The 18,212-nt window shown below is 40.7% G+C and overlaps 1 protein-coding gene across 2 annotated transcripts in view; it reads left to right on the top strand.

The window, feature by feature from the left end:
* Nucleotides 1-2,152: 2,152 nt before the first annotated feature.
* HIPK3 (homeodomain interacting protein kinase 3) overlaps nucleotides 2,153-18,212 on the top strand; it is a 96,753-nt gene continuing 80,693 nt past the window's right edge. Inside the window, exon 1 of one of the 2 annotated variants that reach the window (XM_007468085.1) lies at nucleotides 2,153-2,233. In XM_007468085.1, the coding sequence (XP_007468147.1) occupies nucleotides 2,212-2,233 (22 nt within the window). In that variant the 5' untranslated portion in view covers nucleotides 2,153-2,211. Of the gene's footprint in view, nucleotides 2,234-4,034; nucleotides 4,404-18,212 lie in introns of those variants that run through there. The other variant, XM_007468086.1, reaches the window with a different exon arrangement.

Here is an 18,212-nt window from a genome sequence, read left to right as displayed (position 1 = left end):
GGAGTGCAAAAAAGATGTTCTCTCTACTTTTCATATTGGTGGAAGAGGTAGACATTAATCAAACAACCAGAAGATAAACATAAAATGGCAACTGAGAAAAATGCTACAGAGGAAAGATATATGGAAATTTGGCTTAGTCAGAGAAGTCAGGAGATTCTTCCCTGAGGAAGTGAGCGTTTAGTGAGTCCTGGAGGATGAGAAATGAACCAGTCTTTCCATGGCTCCCCCCACCCGTTGCTCCCCCCCCGCCGCGTCCCCATTTTATTAGATTCTCCTGTTCCGTCCCCTCTTTCCACCCTGTACTTCTCTTTTATAATGACTGTTATTATTACTAATTATTTGTATGATAGCCAACTTTCTAGAGAGAATATAAGCTCACAGTGTGTCTCACTTTTCGCCACTGTGTTCTCAGATCATAGCACAGTGCCTAGTACATAGTATGTAAGCAATATTTTTGAATGAAAAGACTATGAAAGTTTTTGGCTATCATCTTTTTATTCATAAACTTTTTTTCATGGACAATTTAGTAATCTGCATTTTATTTTATTTTATTATTTTTTTAAACTATCACAACATTGTTGTTTTTTTAAAAAAACTTATTTATTTTGGCTGCGTTGGGTCTTCGTTGCTGGACGTGGGCTTTCTTTAGTTGCGGTGTCGTCATGGAACACGGGCTCTAGGTGCGCAGGCTTCCGTAATTGTGGCACGCGGGCTCAGTAGTTGTGGCTCGCAGGCTCTAGAGCACAGGCTCCGTAGTTGTGGTGCACAGGCTTAGTTGCTCCTCGGCATGTGGGATCTTCCTGGACCAGGGCTCGAACTGTGTCCACTGCATTGGCAGGCGGATTCTTAACCACTTCGCCACCAGGGAAGCAGTAATCTGCATTTTTAAAAAAAACTTAACACTGAGAAATTTTCAATTTTTTAAAACAAATTTCATAAACTGGCTAAATCAGGGGCTTTGAAGAATTATCTGGAGGTTGGTGTTCTGAATGGATTGGAGAGGGAGAGATTGGAGGTAAAGAGATTAAGTTAGGAGACAATAGGTATAAAATGGAGGAAGACCTGAACAAATAGTGTTCATTTACTTATTCAGCTATATTTACTAAGGACTTATTATAAATCAGCGAGTGTATTAGGCATTCACAATACAATCGTAAAAAAAAAGATGACAGGATCCCTTCCTGGAACTTACTGTGTCCTGGAACTTACTGTGTATCAATGACAGGGCTAGAAAGGAAAAAAAAACAAAATCCTTCCCCTTTTCAGCTTCCTTCATAGATGTAGCAATGCTGTAATAAGGAGAATGGAAGCCTTCCATTAGGGGTGACCCAGAGAAATGTTTTGCAAAAATTCTGAAAGTTTGAAGTTCTAGTGGAATATCTTCCTTGTTTCACTGATAGATTTTTCTATTATTGTAACTTTCTCCTTTGAGTCATGTTTTTATCCTTTTTTGGTTCTTTTAACTATTACTTTTTTAAAAAAATCAAAAGTAACTAAATACTAAGTAAAAAGGAATGGCTAATATGCTGCTATCTGAGAGACAGTCAGTGTTTTGTTTTTCTATTTTGGAAACCTTTGCAACTGGTTATCCTCCCTAACTTGAAGAAAACTGTTATTCGAAAATGTTATTTCCTACTGCCTCAGGGCATACTATCCTTTTCTCTTTTAAAGGTATTCTTCAGAATACTCTTTTCCCAGTTTGAAAAGCAGCAGGGAGTAAAGGTGTGGAATTAAATATGCAGCAATTTGCCACTCCCTTTAGGCCCTGCCTCAGTTACCAATAGAAAATGTCTGGGGATAAATACTTGTGGGGTAGATTCAATTCTCCTAGTGAAGATTATGAAGGGAACAAAGAGAGGGCACTTCCACTCCTCAGAGAAAGGTGTTCCCAAAAGGTTAAACACTAATTCAGGACAAAAAGAAACTAATATTTAAAAAGATTAACTCTGAATGATACTTAGAAGGTCAGTTGGGACTTCTAGGAGGGAAGGAGTGCAGACCAGGGCTTGGCTGTATAACCTTGGGTAGGTAACCTAATCTTCTTTGAACCCCTGCCCTACTTAAAGAGTTTGGACCAAGGAACTCTAACGTTCTTTCATCTCTAAAATTCTATGGTTCTGTGATTCCGTTGTTTGAGATGGGCCATTCTGTTGATTTCCTAGTCTCCATGAGGGTGGTAACTAGTCTCTGGGAGTGGAACTGAGTACCTTGATGGAGAATTATCAACGCAGAGGTGGGTGAACTTCATATTTATGTGGGTTTGGACCATAGAGATGCTCTTGGAAAATTTCCACGCGGGCCTTTTCCTCGTTCTTTAACCTGATTTTACAATTCCCTTGACCCTTTGGGATGGGCGAGCGGGAAGGACCTATTTTAGACTGGGATTGTTCACTTTCAGCATTTCCCCTTATTATTAGACCTTTAAAAAAGAAAGAAAGGTAGAAAGAAAAAAAAAAGCCAAGAAACAGATCCCAAAGGGGTGGCAGGGGAAACTATGATTACGGGATCTCGAAAGGCCTGTAAAATCCGCTTCCGCATTTTCAGCCTTTCTTTGGTGTTAGGATCTTTTTACAATATATATTTTTGGCGGAATGGGCCGAAGACTGAGGTTCGGATCAGTAAAGGAGGCGCTGGCGTGAGGGAGCTCCGGGTCAGACTCCCGCCGGCCGCAAGGCGGGCTCGAAGCTATCAACACAAGGGCGCGGCCGCGGGCGGGCGGGCCCCGGGGAGGGGCTTCACAGAGGCGCCGCGGGCCGAGCCGAGCTGGGCCGCCCGGGCTCGGCGCGCAGAGCGTCCGGGCGAGCGGTGGCGCTGCGGAGGCGGCGACGGAGGCCGGCGGGCGCGGAGGAGGGGCCCGAGAGTGGGGCGGCCGGCGGCAGCCGCCTCCGAGACGACTGCCGGCAGCGCGGTGACCTGAGGAGACCGAGCCGCGGGCCCCGCCGCCGCCGGTCCCTGTTGTCTTCCTTCTCCTCTCTCGGCGGGGGCGTCAGGAATGGGCCCCAACAGCCGCGGGCCCCGCACCGCGCGCCGCCCGTAGGCCCCAGCAGTGGGAGGCCGGCCGCCGGACCTCTCACCACCCCTTCGCCCTAACCAAGCCGTCCCCACCCCAAATCCCCGGGTCTTCCTTCTCCTCACTCGGCGGGGGCGTCAGGAATGGGCCCCAACAGCCGCGGGCCCCGCACCGCGCGCCGCCCGTAGGCCCCAGCAGTGGGAGGCCGGCCGCCGGACCTCTCACCACCCCTTCGCCCTAACCAAGCCGTCCCCACCCCAAATCCCCGGGAAGGAAGATGAGGGACACGGGTCCGGCGCTCAGCAGCCAGAGCAGCAGCAGCAGCGGTCGGGGGAGGGTGTTTCGCCGTTTCCTCTCAGCCGCCAGGACAAGATGGCAGCGGCCGCGGAGAGGGGCTGAGCCCGGGCTGGGTGGTGCCGCCTGCTGAAGCGCCTGGCTCCCTGTCCCCGACACGGCCCCGCACCCACCCCGGACATGCTCAGGGCTGCGGCCGCCCGAAGAGGGGAGAGCGCAGGCCTCTAGGAAGGTAAGGGAATAGGGCGAGGGGCGAGGGGCGAGGGGCGAGGGGAGAGGGGCGTACCCACCCCGGGGCGGGGGACCGGCTCCACCGGCCGCGTCTGCGTTCGGGGGGGGCCAGCGGGCCCCTCCCCTGGACCCTCGCGGGCACGACGTCCCCCGGAGCGGCCCGCACCCGTTGTGCGTCCTGCACCCCCATCCGCATCCCCTGCGCTCATGCCCCGCGTTTCCGTCCCGGTCCCGACGGGGTGGCGGGGCCAGGCGTCTCCCTTGAGGTCGGGGCGCCCCGGGCCCGAGGCCCCCGGACGCGGGGTCCGCGCGTGGTTCCTGCGCGCGGTGGCGCAGCCTCGGGGAAGTCGCGCTTGGGCTGGGCCAGGCCGAGCGGCCCCCGCCGCCTCCTGCCAGGGTTGCGCAACGGCTCTTCCCAGCAACCGAAGTTTTGTTTAGTCCCACATGGGGCCTCTTCCCTCACCGCAGCCTGGGCCGTCACTACGGAGACCTCTTGTCTTTCATTAAAGGGGAACAAACACAAACACACGCACGCACGCACGCAACTTGAGCGCCGCGGCCGATGGCTGCGTCCCTGGCTTTGTGGCCCAGTCCCCAGCGTCGCCGAGCGGCGGGTTTGGAGGGTGTCAACTCTGGGGACGTGAGTGCGTGTGATTGTTGGGGAGGAGAAATGTGATCCGCCGCTCCGCGTCCCCTGCCGCGGCCGGAGGAAGGCGTGGCGGCCGCGCGGCGGGTCTGCTGCCGGCGTCTCTCGTTAGGGTGGCGGCCGCCCTCTTCCCTTCGCGGCGCTGGGGGAACTCGCGGAAAGACTTCGGATGAGCGAGAATGTCTGTTTTCCTGTCGGGAGGGAGACGGCTGTTTTAAAATGGTATGTGGCTCTTGGCCGAAGCCTGTTGTTTCCCAATCTTATCTCTGCTTGAGGAATTGCGCTTGAAGCGTGTGTGCGTAAATTACCTTGGACCTGTTACAGAGCAGTCATAACACGTTCAGTCCTTGAACCGTGTTTTCACAACCTCTTGCTGCCCTGTTAGAATTTATTTTTTCACCTGCCGTTCGCTGCTTCTCATTAAAGGAGCTTCTTTTAGCAACAGTGAAGTTTTTTCACATTATCGTCCCGTTTACAGGGAAAGCTCATGGTTGGTTCTGTTGTCAGCTTTGATGTCTCTGGTCTAGGGCCAGAAAAGTTAGCTGGTAAACCAGCCTGTGCCTGTGTTATGCATACCTTCTAGTAGTTTGGAGATGGGGGTGAATTTTTTTTTTTTTTTTCTATTTTAGGTATTTGCTTGTTAGGTGTAGCCTCTGAAGTGGAAGGAGTTATATTTAAACCATTTCAGTTTATTGCTAAGATTTAGTTGCTGGGCGCTTTAAAATTTTGAGAGGTTCTCGATCAAATTTTTGATGCAAACTTTTAAACAGGATCGTGTTTTGTTTGTAACCCAACCAAAGACATTTTAATCCTGCATTCTCATTTGATTTTTCAGAAGCTAGGCATGCCTCACCATATGTTTGATAAGTCTAGATTCTGCTTATGCTTGCAAGTGCGGTGCTAATTTTATACAGTGAGCCATGATAAGATTTTGATAGGTCATGATTAAACTTAGTATTTAAGTAAACAAAATAAGACTGACCTTTTTTTTGAAACATAGTTTTGTTAGTTACCTTATGTCTTTATATGCCACTTAAGAGTAATTGAAATGTAACCAACCAAATAAAGTTCCTTACTTTTAAATCAACAAGGTATTTCTTGGTATATTTATGGGTGCATTCCTAAAGTACAGGGAACTCTTATTTATGAAATATAATGCTCAACCTGATTGAGGTTTATTTTTCTTTTATTTTTGAAACTTGCTTTTAATTTGTGTTCAGGTAAAGGTGGGCTGATATATTTGATACTTTGGACATTTCACTGCAGTTTTTTCTTGCATTTATGGGAAAATTGAATAATTTGTCCCTTAATTTTTTATACTTTAGGGACTGTTTTTAAATTTTTTTTGTGGAGAGACTTAGATTAAAACTATGTTTTAGAAAGATAAAATGAGCTTGAAATCTAGAACAGGACCAGCCATTAAATATTTCAGATTTATATTTGGACATTGCTGACTACAGTAGCTAAACATGCATATTAGGCAAGCAGATCATAACATGGTGAGCCAGCCTTAGTCGATTGTCATAATATCTTTTCCATTGAATTTGTCATTATATTGCTTATAAACCAGTCATTGGCTTCTGGGCATGGAGTTTTAGAGTCACATAAAAGTGGATGGTTTTTATGAGGTAATTCTTCTTGTAAACATGCTTGAAAATAAGTTTCAGATCATACTATTTTATTTTTTTGGATCTTCTGTCATGGGGTATCATAAAACGGTGCAAATTACAGAGGTAGATTGCTGTAGCTAGTATGGCAGGGCACATAAGTATTTGTTGAATGCAGGTTATTGAAAGCCCCGCCCTCCCCTTTTTTTTCTTGCAACTTAAAATAGTAACAGCTGTCAAGTGAACTCTTTGATTGAGCTTCGTTTTAAATATTTGATACATCAGCATTGAGGGCATCTATATGTAAGGGTGGAAAAGGAAAATGTAAATTTCAGAGTGCTAAAATGCTGTTTCCCAAGCCTGTTTCACATCCATTGAATGGAATATTTGTTTGCATGTTATTTTCCATTTGAATATTAGAATGACTTATTCTGGTAACTTTTGAAGTTAACTTTCTTAATATGCTTTTCTGATTGTAGCAGTTCACCACTGAGGGTGATGATATGGTACATTAGAATTGCATTATTGGTGGTTAATTCAGAGGTTTTAAAAATAGTTTCCATTGCAACTTTACATACGTTTGAATTTGGAGATGAAAATGTCATGGCAGTATTTAGATTTAAAGGTATTCCAAGGAACTGTGAAATTTTCCACATTTAAAAATATTCCTCCAGAATTATTCTTGCCTCTAAACTATTAAAGGACATAAAGTAACTTGCTACATGATTATATTGTTGCTGCCAAAAAAAATCTTCATGTATAATTTCTGGGTTTGCAGCTGTCCTAATTTCCTAATATCTGAAGTTGAAACTCCCAGTGTGGTATGTTTAAATTGGAAGTTACTTTTGATGACGAATTCCTAGAACTTTGTTAAAATCAAGGAACCTGTCAGTATATTTTATTACTTTTGAAAGGGTGTTCCCTCCCGCCCCCCACCCCCACTTGCTGAAAGCTATGTCATGGGAAACCCTTTCTGTATGATACATATGTCAGTCTAAATAAATTATTTGAAATGTCCTTACTGGTTCTGGATTCAACTGCTTAAAATACATTTTGTCTAGTACCTTTAAGCATTTAACATAAGTTGAATATAGGGATATAGATTTGGAGTAGAAGAGTGGAGGATTTTGGGATAGCCAAAGCACTTATGTGACCGACTTGAGGAAACACAGTGCACTTCTTTTGGTTGGATTGGTATAATTAAGAGTGATTTGGGGGGCTTCCCTGGTGGCGCAGTGGTTAAGAATCCGCCTGCCAATGCAGGGGACACGGGTTCGAGCCCTAGTCCGGGAAGATCCCACATGCTGCGGAGCAGCTAAGCCCACGAGCCACAACTACTGAGCCTGTGCTCCAGAGCCCACGAGCCACAACTACTAAGCCCACACGCGGCATCTACCGAAGCCTGCTTGCTCTAGAGCCCGTGCTCCGCAACAAGAGAAGCCACCACAATGAGAAGCCCGCACACCGCAACGAAGACCTAATATAGCCAGTCAATCAGTCAATCAATCAATCAATAAAATTGTTTTTAAAAAAGAGTGGTTTGGGGAAGAACAACTTAATGTTAGTGTGCTGCTTCTGTAGCTTTGTCACAGCTGTTGTTTTGGACTTTATCCTAATCAGTTAGGACCAAGCTAGAACAGATATTTAGAGGATGTTTGTTATACATTTTACCTAAATGTTTGTTGAATTAGACCTTGACTGATTTAGCAGATCATGCTGTTCTCCTCAGTTGATACTTGGGCCATGTGTCACTGCACAAAGGCAACATATTGCCTAGATTCTGAAGCATACCACTGTATGCTAGGGTGTTAGAGCCTCTGCTCTTACTACTTGTGTGGAAATTAAAAGAACTGGATGAGTATTGGAAATACTGTATTTTTAGGGTGGCATTTGTAGTTTGGGGACAGCTAAGTCATTAAACTGATTTACTTTGTGTTTTATATTTAGTAGTTAATGCCAAGTCAATACTTTAGAAAGCTGTCTTATTCTAACAGATAAGTCTTTGAAATGAAACAAACCAAGAATAATATTTTTTACCTTAAAATGTATTTTATTTTGACCCAAATAATTTCTCTAATTTTCTGAGAATTTTTCACTGCTAAGGGAGACTGAATGGGAGGGAAGGTAGGGGGACAGATGAGGTAGAAGTAGCTGGGCTGTAGTGGGGGTGACTTAATTGGATTTGGGAGACTTAGAAATCTGTTTTGATTTAAATGTTCAAGTTGCTAGAAACCAGGGTTCTCTTAGTTATAAGGTCAGTGAAATATTGTGGTAGCTATTAGCGGGGGCTAATCTTTGTTGCACTGCGTGGGCTTCTCATTGCGGTGGCTTCTCTTGTGTGGAGCATGGGCTCTGGGCGCGAGGGCTTCGGTAGTTGTGGCACGTGGGCTCAGTAGTTGTGGCTTGTGGGCTCTAGAGCGCAGGCTCCGTAGTTGGCACACGGGCTTAGTTGCTCTGCAGCATGTGGGATCTTCCCAGACCAGGGCTCGAACCCGTGTCCCCTGCATTGGCAGGCAGATTCTTAACCACTGTGCCACCAAGGAAGCACCATCTCTTGAAGATTAGATTTCCAGATACTTTTTCATGTTGCATTTTCTTTGCTGCTTTGTCTTTTTTTTGTCTCCTTAACCAAAAAGAATACACCTAAAAGAAGTGGAGATTTAGAGAAGCATAAAGAGAAGTATAATACTTTGCTCCTTTGAGCTCTACTTTTTCCTTTAGGTAAGGATCTAAATTGTGAAAGACTGATTATTTAGTATAACTTGGTCACATTGAAAATAAAGGATTGCCAGAGGTGGTCAGATAAATTATTTTATATAATTATTAATGCTGGAGCACCTTTTCTAATTGGGAAAAAAATTGTTTAGGCTTGATTGATATTGAAATAATCAAATCAACAAAATATGAGTCACTGTCTCCCCCCCTTTAAAATTTTGTAGTCATTTATTATAAACTATATATATATATATATATATATATATATATATATATTTGTTTGTTTGCGGTACGCGGGTCTCTCACCGCTGTGGCCTCTCCCGTTGCGGAGCACAGGCTGCGGACGCGCAGACTCAGCGGCCATGGCTCACGGGCCTAGCCGCTCTGTGGCACGTGGGACCTTCCCGGACCGGGGCATGAACCCGTGTCCCCTGTATCGGCAGGCGGACTCTCAACCACTGCGCCACCAGGGAAGCCCTATTATAAACTATATTTGATTATATATGGCTTTGAAAATTGTCTTTAGAATTTGATAGAAAATATAAAACTTGGCTGCATTTGACTAGCCAGTTATTCCCTTTTAGAAATTAAAAAAAAGTATTTGATTTATTAAAAACATTAATATTAGTTTTAAATTCAACTTCTTCCTACTTTGTTGTATATTATTCATAAATTAAACAAAATCTGTTGCAGTTTTTAAAAAACAGAATAGTAAACTTCGCAGAAAATAACTTGCTTAGAAATGTTTTCTCCCATATAAAGCAATTATTTTAAAGGCGTAAAAATTTCATTTGTGTCTATTTTGTGTGTTATCTGTTTAATAATACAATAAGTGTCTTGTAGGTTTGGTAAACTATACTACTTTAGATAAATAATGCTACAGTCTTAAATAGTTAATAAGTCAGATGGACTGATAACATATTGAAAATTGAACCTGACTTTCTACAGACATTTTTTTAGAGTATAATTTAATACTTCTGAGGGCTTTAAATCTGTAATTTATTACAACTTCTATTGAGATTAAATAGGGTACAGTGACTTAAAATCACAATGAAAATTACAGGTTATATGCTAGATAGCCTATTGCTATGATGCTACGCTTCACTACATTCTCAAAACAAAAGAAAACACGTTTTGAGCCAACTTGTAATCAGTTTCATCGGAGACAGTACAAGTATCTCTGTAGTATATTAGTTGTAGTTTTGTATTTTAAGTTAGATAAGAATAGTATTGGGTTCAAAAGTATTAGCTTTTTTTTTTTTTTTTTTCCTGCGGTATGCGGGCCTCTCACTGTTGTGGCATCTCCCGTTGCGGAGCGCAGGCTCCGGATGCGCGGGCTCCGGACGCGCAGGCTCAGCGGCCATGGCTCACGGGCCCAGCCGCTCCGCGGCATGTGGGATCTTCCCGGACCGGGACACGAACCCGCGTCCCCTGCATCGGCAGGAGGACTCTCAAACACTGTGCCACCAGGGAAGCCCAAAAGTACTAGCTTTTTAATCTGGTTAGTATGCTTTAAATATTTTTTTGTAGCTGGATCACAGACTCTGACCACAAATAAATTAATTTTATTATGGCAGGTAAAACAATGATAAAATAAGTGTTTGAAAACTATTTTATCTAGTTTGGGTGTCCATTAAGTGCAAGGTGTACTGTGCTGTGAATGAAGAGAGTAAGACATGATGATCCCTGCTTTGAGGAAGTAAATTTTATTTTTATCAGTTATTTTTACCAGTTTAGTAGTATAATTGCCTTATAGACACGTGCTGTATGTTAATTTAAAAGAAGGAGTTGGTCATTTCTCAAATATGGTTAATCTAGTTCTCTTGTTCTCTCAGGGTTTTTCCTTCTGGACATGCTTAATTCTTGCATTGCCTGAGAAAGTTGTTAAGGTTTGCCTTTTCTAACTATATTATTACCTTCTCAGTTTGGAGTACAGAGATCTCCAAACCTCTCTTATGCCACCTGTGGAAAGAAAATAGGTGAAAACAGCATATAGATAGAACTCCATTTTACTGTACTTTAAAAAATATTGAAATTGCTAGCTGTAACTTATTTTGAAAGCACTATTCAGAAGGGATATTATTTGTGTAGTTAATTTGTGTAAATCAAAAGTCTGTTTAACTTGGGCTCCTTAAAAACAGTCGTGCAAAAGGCAAGTATTGTATTGTGTTGCTCCTGTTATAGTTGTATATGATATATTCTTTTTCTTAAAATTGTTGCGGTGCGCGGGCTTCTCATTGTGGTGGCTTCTCTTGTTGCATAGAACCGGCTCTAGGCACGTGGACTTCAGTAGTTGTGGCACTCAGACTCAGTAGTTGTGGCTCTCAGACTCAGTAGTTGTGGCTCCTGGGGTCTAGAGCTCAGGCTCAGTAGTTGTGGCTCGTGGGCTTAGTTGATCTGTGGCATATGGAGTCTTCCTGGAGCAGGGCTTGAACCCATGTCCCCTGCATTGGCAGGCGGATTCTTAACCACTGCGTCACCAGGGAAGTCTTGTATGATATATTCTTTATGAGCTTTGACAATTTGGTAACATTTTGATATTTTATATTTGTGTATTTAAAATTGAATTCTTTGTTTGTTTGTTTGTTTGTTTTGTTTTGTTTTTGGCTGCACACCCCGCGGCTTGCGGGATCTTAGTTCTCCAACCAGGAATTGAACTCAGTCCCCAGCAGTGAAAGCGCCATGCCAGGGAATTCCCGAAAATTGAATTCTGCATTGAAACCTACTTAGGGTGTTAGGGACTATAGCATAATTGGTTTGCCAATAGCTTTTTTTCTTTTTAATTGGAGTATAGTTGCTGCCAGCAGCTTTTGCATAGAAAATAGTTGGAATGCTTGCTTTGTGAGTTGCCCCAAGCCTAGTGTGGCTTTGCTGAAAGTATTTCTAGTGGCTACTTTGTAACTTGTAAAATCTCTTTAAAGTATCTCATATCTGAAGGTATATCTAGCTTGAAATTGTTTCATATTAATCTGACTGGAAGAAAATGAAATACCTCAATTTATAACCTATTAAAAGGTAACCTAATACCTTACCTTTTGGGGAAGGGTTACACTAAAAAGTATAAAATAGTATCTGAACTGTTCCTTGAGGTCGGAGACCATGTCTTGAAGGTTTTTTTTTTATATCTCCTAAAGTGCCTAGTTGATATTGGGGAATCAAATATAATTATTATAAAAGTAATCAAATACAGGCATTCTGTACTCATATCCTTTAATCAAAGGATAGCGTCTTTACTGAGTAGCTTGACAGGTACCTCACCAAGCAGTTACTGTGTCGTACATAGACACATTCGACTTCTCAAAACTCTCCTCTTCTCCTCACTCCTTAATTCTAACAGATGAGTCTGTTTCTTATGTAGAGGTTAACAGGCATGAATTACTCCAAATTTCCAACCCTCTACCTCTGAGCATAACTTCTACCGCTACACACTTTGTGTTTTCACTACACAAGAAAAGAAACATCTCCTTCCCTCCAAGATTACTGCCTATTCTCTCTTATGGGTTTCATTCTGAATTGTGTTTTTCAGCATCTTGAACCTGTCTGATAACTTCAATTTGCCCCTTTTTCTTGGCCCTTTTTCTTCAGCCTTTTGAAATGGTCAGGTATCTGGCATCCTTAAGCAGCCATCTTTTAATTGTGCCTCCCCAGGTCTGTGGACCTATCTTCCCTACTCTGTTTCTTCCACACTTCGTAATGTGTACTCTAGCCTCTACTTGAATTTCTCTTCACTTCTTAGCTCTTGGCAGTGTAGCTCTGTCCACGCCACTCTAGCGAAGTCTGATTTCAGGTAATGATAATGGCTTAGTGATAATTTTTACTCTTTGAATTTGCAAGGTTTCTATGAATAAATAATATTTTAAGTGATAACATTGTTATAAAACAACCATTTTGGCATATTCATCATGTATAATTAATATGTAATCATTACTTTTATAGCTGAGATTTTATCTAGCCTCTTATGCGGTTGCCTGAAAAATGGCATGAGGTCAGTTTTGGCCAATAAGAAATTTTTAGTTATTATCTGATAATGAATTTCTCATCAGTAAACTGTAACTACTTTTTGGCCATTTTCAAGTGATTTAGCATGTTTTTGTTTATTTTATGCCATGGGATCAATAGCTAGCCTTAATTTTGAACTTAAAATGTGTTAGATATTACTTAGGCAACTTCAATCTGAACTAAACTTTCTTTTTTAAAAAATTTATTTTATTGAAATATAGTTGATTTACAATGTGTTAATTTCTACTGTACAGCAAAGTGATTCCACTATACATATATACATATATATATATAGTGTTTTTCATATTCCTTTCCATTATGGTTTATTATAGGGTACTGAATATAGTTCCCTGTGCTATATAATAGGACCTTGTTGTTTATTGACTCTATATACAATAGTTTGCATCTGCTAATACCAACACCCCAATCCATCCCCCCTTCCCCCTTGGCAACCACAAGTCTGTTATATCTGTGAGTCTGTTTCTGTGAATTAAACTTTCTTTTTTTTTTGAATTAAACTTTCTTAATCATCTTTTATCTTTTTATATGTTTATGGCATTAAAAAACCTCTTTAGCCAGATAAATTTGAATAAGTTTTTATCATTATAATTCTGATACATAAAATTGTATAGTATCCTATATGACAGTGTGGCTTTTTACACCAATATAAAAATTTTTTTCAGTGTGTTTCTGTGGAGCTTGTTGTAGAAGAAATATTTACGTGACCCTTGCTAAATGCATATAAATCTGCAGTTTTAGTTCACAGCTTATTATATCCAACCCAACAGTGTGTCACTTTAAGAAGTTAATGATTAGAGGTAGTCAGAGCCAAACAGAAGCAGTTCTGATAATTTCTAAGAATTCAGCGTCCTTTCTTTGAGTGTAGTTTGTTTTTTTAAAATGTATTTTTTTAAAAATTATTTATTTATTTATTTTTGGCTGCATCGGGTCTTTGTTGCTATGCAAGGGCTTTCTCTAGTTGCATCGAGTGGGGGGTGGGGTGGGGGGGCTACTCTTCTTTGCGGTGTGCGGGCTTCTCATTGCGGTGGCTTCTTTTGTTGCGGAGAGCAGGCTCAGTAGTTGTGGCGCATTTGCTCCACGGCATTTGGGATCCTCCCGGACCAGGGCTCGAACCTGTGTCCCCTGCTTTGGTATGCGGATTCTTAACCACTGCACCAACAGGGAAGTCCCATCTTTGGGAGTACTTTTGAGAAGCTGGTGGTTTTCTTTACTCTTTAAGGCTTTATGAATTACATTGTTCTAGTTTTTTCTGGCTTTCTTAAGGATACCTTTTGTGAATCTCTGCCCTGTCCTCTTCCTCAAATTTTTGTCATGAGAATAAGAATGAGATCTTTATTTTTCTTAACATAGTCTCATTTCTGTTCCTTCTGTTGTTTCTCACTTGATACCATAGAGTTTCCTGAAGCACAGGATTTCCTGATGCCATTGTGAAAGATCATCCTCAGTTCATAAGGTATATATGACATTTAAATTTTGAAACTCAAACGTTTCTGCATTTAGAAAGGTTTTTGAAGGTACTTCACTGAATTCCTGAAAAAGGGCCTTTATATAAAGCGGCATATCTGGCAACCAAATATGAATAGAGAAAACATAATTGTAGGGAAGAAAAAAACAGCTTTGGATTTAGCAGTGTAGGTCACATCATGACCATGTAGGGTCTTAACATAATTTGGAAAGAACAAGTAGTTGAATTTTTTGTTCCAGTTTATTTTTTCAAGCCCTAAAATGTCTTTCATAAAGATTTTTTAAAACTAAAAGTACTAAAATCAGGCTTATACAGCTGTAACTTTTTGTCTTTTCAGCTCTTAGAAATGTAAAACTGTTGTTAGTGTGTGCCTGTGGGGGGGCAGCTACTGTTACCACTTCACACTGGTTTTTAGACTTCTAATTCTTGTAGCATACATTACTCTGGAGTGATAGTACTCCTTCAGTAGTACTGAATGTAGAATGCTGTACAAAAGGAGAATGTAAAAGTTGTTTATTTAGCATAGCCCATAATTTAGAAAAGTTTTATAGAACTTGACCTTTAATTCTGTAAATGTTCATTTAGAACTTTGAACTATTATCTCTTACAAAAATCTTATTTGTCAGCATAATCTTTTCCTTTATATTGCTTTATCAACAGTGGACATTTGATCAAATTATTAATCTACGATTCAGCTTCCTCTGAATTGTTTCAGAGGTGTTTTAGGTTAGGAGATATTCTTCTGGTAAGGATCATTTGATCTTTGCCTTCTTAATCTTTAATAATTCAGGCTTTAAAGGCTTTTTATAAGAAATAAAAGTTTTGTGGTGGTTCTTTTGGGACAGATTTCCTACAAAGTAGAAAGTAATTCATTTGGCTTTCTAGTAAGGGAGTTGTTCATAACCTAAAGATGTAAAGCTGTTTAATTTTTCTAGCAATCCATTGGTAGGTATTGGTATTGATAGATATTGTGTGACAAATTTAAATAAAGTTTACTTTTGTACGTGTTTTATAAACCAGATGTGAATTATTAATCTTAAAGTTTACTTCAATAAAGAGTGCTTCAGGTGAACTTTTCATTTTTATTCAACTTTTCTGTCGATATTTCCATTTCTGAGTTTTGATTTTTATATAGCTTTAAAAAAAATCTAGAGAATTATATGCTTTAGTAAGCGTAGTTCTTAAGTACTGTTTCTAATTAACTCTTTTCTAGCCTTTCTAAAGTAAAAACTGGTATTAACAGGGTGAATTCTAGCAGCTTTGAAATGTCCAACAGATCACTTTCTGTTCCAAAAGTTAGAATGTTTTGCTAAGTCAGATGAAGCTTGTTATTTAACATGCTGATTTGTGTTATAGTCAACACATTCCCTAGATGCTTTGCTCACAATACTGCTGGAAAATACCCAAGACTTTAGTGTTTTCAAATAAATGTTTTGTGAGTACCTGAGACAGCAGGTTTATTTTTTGAAGCTTTACAATTTGTGGTGGTTCATTTATATGAAAAGGTTTCTTACATGAGATGTTTTAGTGTCAGTAATTTCCTGGATATAATACTGGTAGAATGACCTGTTTAATGATATAGGTATTAAAATGTCCAATGAAGAGTTAAACTTACTATTCACACTAAAAACTTATTTTCTAGTGCGCCCTGTCTTTTATTTCTAAGAAGACATGCTGTTTTGTCTTTTATAAATAGGCACTTTAAACAAAGTAGGTGAAAAATGGAAGTGTAACTAGTTACTGCTTTTTATTGCCTGAATATTGCTAGTCATATAGTTCCATTTTCTAATTCCTATTGTAGAGCCTTGTATAGACTAGTACTAAGGTTCTCTGTCTTTCAAGAATGAAAAGACCTTTTTAGTCAAATTTATTGGACCACATAGTGAAATACTAATTTTAGTCTCTCTTGATTGAAGAAATTGCATAATGACGCAAAGCTCCAAAAACCAATGTGAATTAAGTAATACTTTTTTTTTTTTTTTTTAATTTTTGGCTGCGTTGAGTCTTCGTTGCTGCGAGCGGGCTTTCTCTAGTTGCGGCGAGCGAGGACTACTCTTTGTTGCTGTGTGCAGACTTCTCATTGCAGTGGCTTCTCTTGTTGCGGAGCACAGGCTTTAGGTGCGCGAGCTTCAGTAGTTGTGGCTCACGGGCTCTAGAGCTCAGGCTCAGTAGTTGTGGCTCACTGGCTTAGTTGCTCCGTGGTGTGTGGGATCTTCCCGGACAAGGGCTCAAACCTGTGTCCCCTGCACTGGCAGGCGGATGCTTAACCACTGCGCCACCAGGGAAGTCCCAAAGTAATACTTTTAAATGAAAATATTTCCCCTCACTGTTTATGAATACTTTTTTTAAAAAATTATTGCTGGCACATGATCCCACGGACTTGCTCTGTGCCTGAGAATTCTGGATTTTAGGTGATCTGGGCCATGCCTAAGATATTCAGCAGTTCATTCCCAAATGAGTAACCCTTGAAGAGCAGCCTTGTGCAAGAAAAACATTATTTTATGCCTGTCACTCATATACTCTCTTTTTTCTGTTTAATTTGTGACTTGACAAAAATTCTAACCTACAGAAAAGTTACAAGAATAGTACAAAGAATTCCTCTATATATTTTTCACCTAGATTCTTTAAATGTTAACATTTTACACCATTTGCATTTACCTTTTCTCTCTACATCTGTATTTTTTTCCTTCAACTTTTTGTAAGTTGCAGACTTGACGTCTGTATACACCTGATTTTTTTCCTAAAAGCAAAGACTGTTTTGTTTTATGTCTATGTTTTCTGTAATCTGAAAAGTTTCTCAGTCTTTGTGTTGTTTCCTGATATTGACATTTTGGAGAATACTGCCAGTTATTCTGTGGAATGCCTCTCAATTTGGGTGTTTGTTTTCTTGTTCTTGGAGTATCACAGTGACGTGTATTCTTCTCAGTACATCATACCAGGAGGCACATGATGTCGATATATCCCGTTACAAGTGATTTTAACATTGATCACTTGGTTAAGGTGGCATCTGCCAGTTTCTTCCTTTTGATTCCTATGTATCTTGTGGGAATGTGCTTTGAAATGTATGACCATGAAGGGTCTTGCAAGCTAACAAATTAGCCGTGGCTGCTGGCAGAAGATAGACTCTGAGGTCAGAGCTAAAGGACTTTCGTACTCAGCGATAGTGGTAGTCAGTGTGTCAGTATTTCCTGTTTCCCCAATTCAGTTCCCACAGGGTGCTGCAAACAGGGCCCGGTGACTCCTGCACAAGAGGAGTTGCGCTCCAGGAGGGGAACCCCAGGTTTAGGAAACTTTTATAAGGGGCAGTGAGCCTGCCTGACATGTGCCCAAGAAGAAGTCATTATCTTTTGTTATCCTGGACATGAAACAACCTGCCCTTTGCTCAGGAGGAAGACGCTATCTCTACCTTCAAGGCTGTTCAATATACAAATATCCTTGAAAGGAGACTGCAGAACAAAGGCATTCAGTGTCCCTGCTTGCAAGACATGGAGAAACATGAGAGATCCATTGGTGAATTGTCTCCCAACAATAATATCCTGTTATTCTTGAAACTTTCACCCACTATTTTGTTTTTTGTTTTTTTTCCTTAAATTTTACTGGAGTATAGTTGATTTACAATGTTGTGTTAGTTTCAGGTGTACAGCAGAGTGTGTCAGTTATACATATACATATATTCATTCTTTTCTCACCTGCTAGTTTTTGCATCCATTGATAATTCTTGTTTGAATCAATTATTATGATTGTTGCCAAGTAGTTAATTTTTAATTCCATCATTCCTTTATGTTTATTAATTGCTTTTCCCCTCTTTCTGACTTATTCTCCATGTCCCTTACTCATGCCCTCTAGGATAACTTCCCAAGTAAACTACCTGAATGCAGGCCTTTTTATAAGAGTCTACATTTGAGGGAACTTGGGCTAAGTCACAAGGTACCTCAAACTCAGCATGTCTAAAATTGAGTTAATTTTTCCTCTCTCATTTCTCCTTAAAAAAAATTTTTTTTTTTTTTTGGTTAACATTTGGCTATCAGTTTTTCAAGCCAGAAACATGGTTTTATTAATTCCTTCCTTCCTTCACTCGTCACCAAGTTCTGTGGTTCTATCTCCTAGCTACCTATAGCTAACTATTGGTAATCAGTACTCTCTTATTCTGTTACTACTGCTTTTGCTTGGGCTCTGATCAACTATTATCTGGATTATCACCCTAGTCTTTCAACTGTTGTTTTC

The sequence above is a fragment of the Lipotes vexillifer genome, unplaced genomic scaffold (assembly GCF_000442215.2).
Source record: "Lipotes vexillifer unplaced genomic scaffold, Lipotes_vexillifer_v1.1 scaffold451, whole genome shotgun sequence".
Classification (NCBI taxonomy): Eukaryota; Metazoa; Chordata; class Mammalia; order Artiodactyla; family Lipotidae; genus Lipotes; species Lipotes vexillifer.
This window is presented reverse-complemented; position numbering and strand designations above follow the sequence as displayed.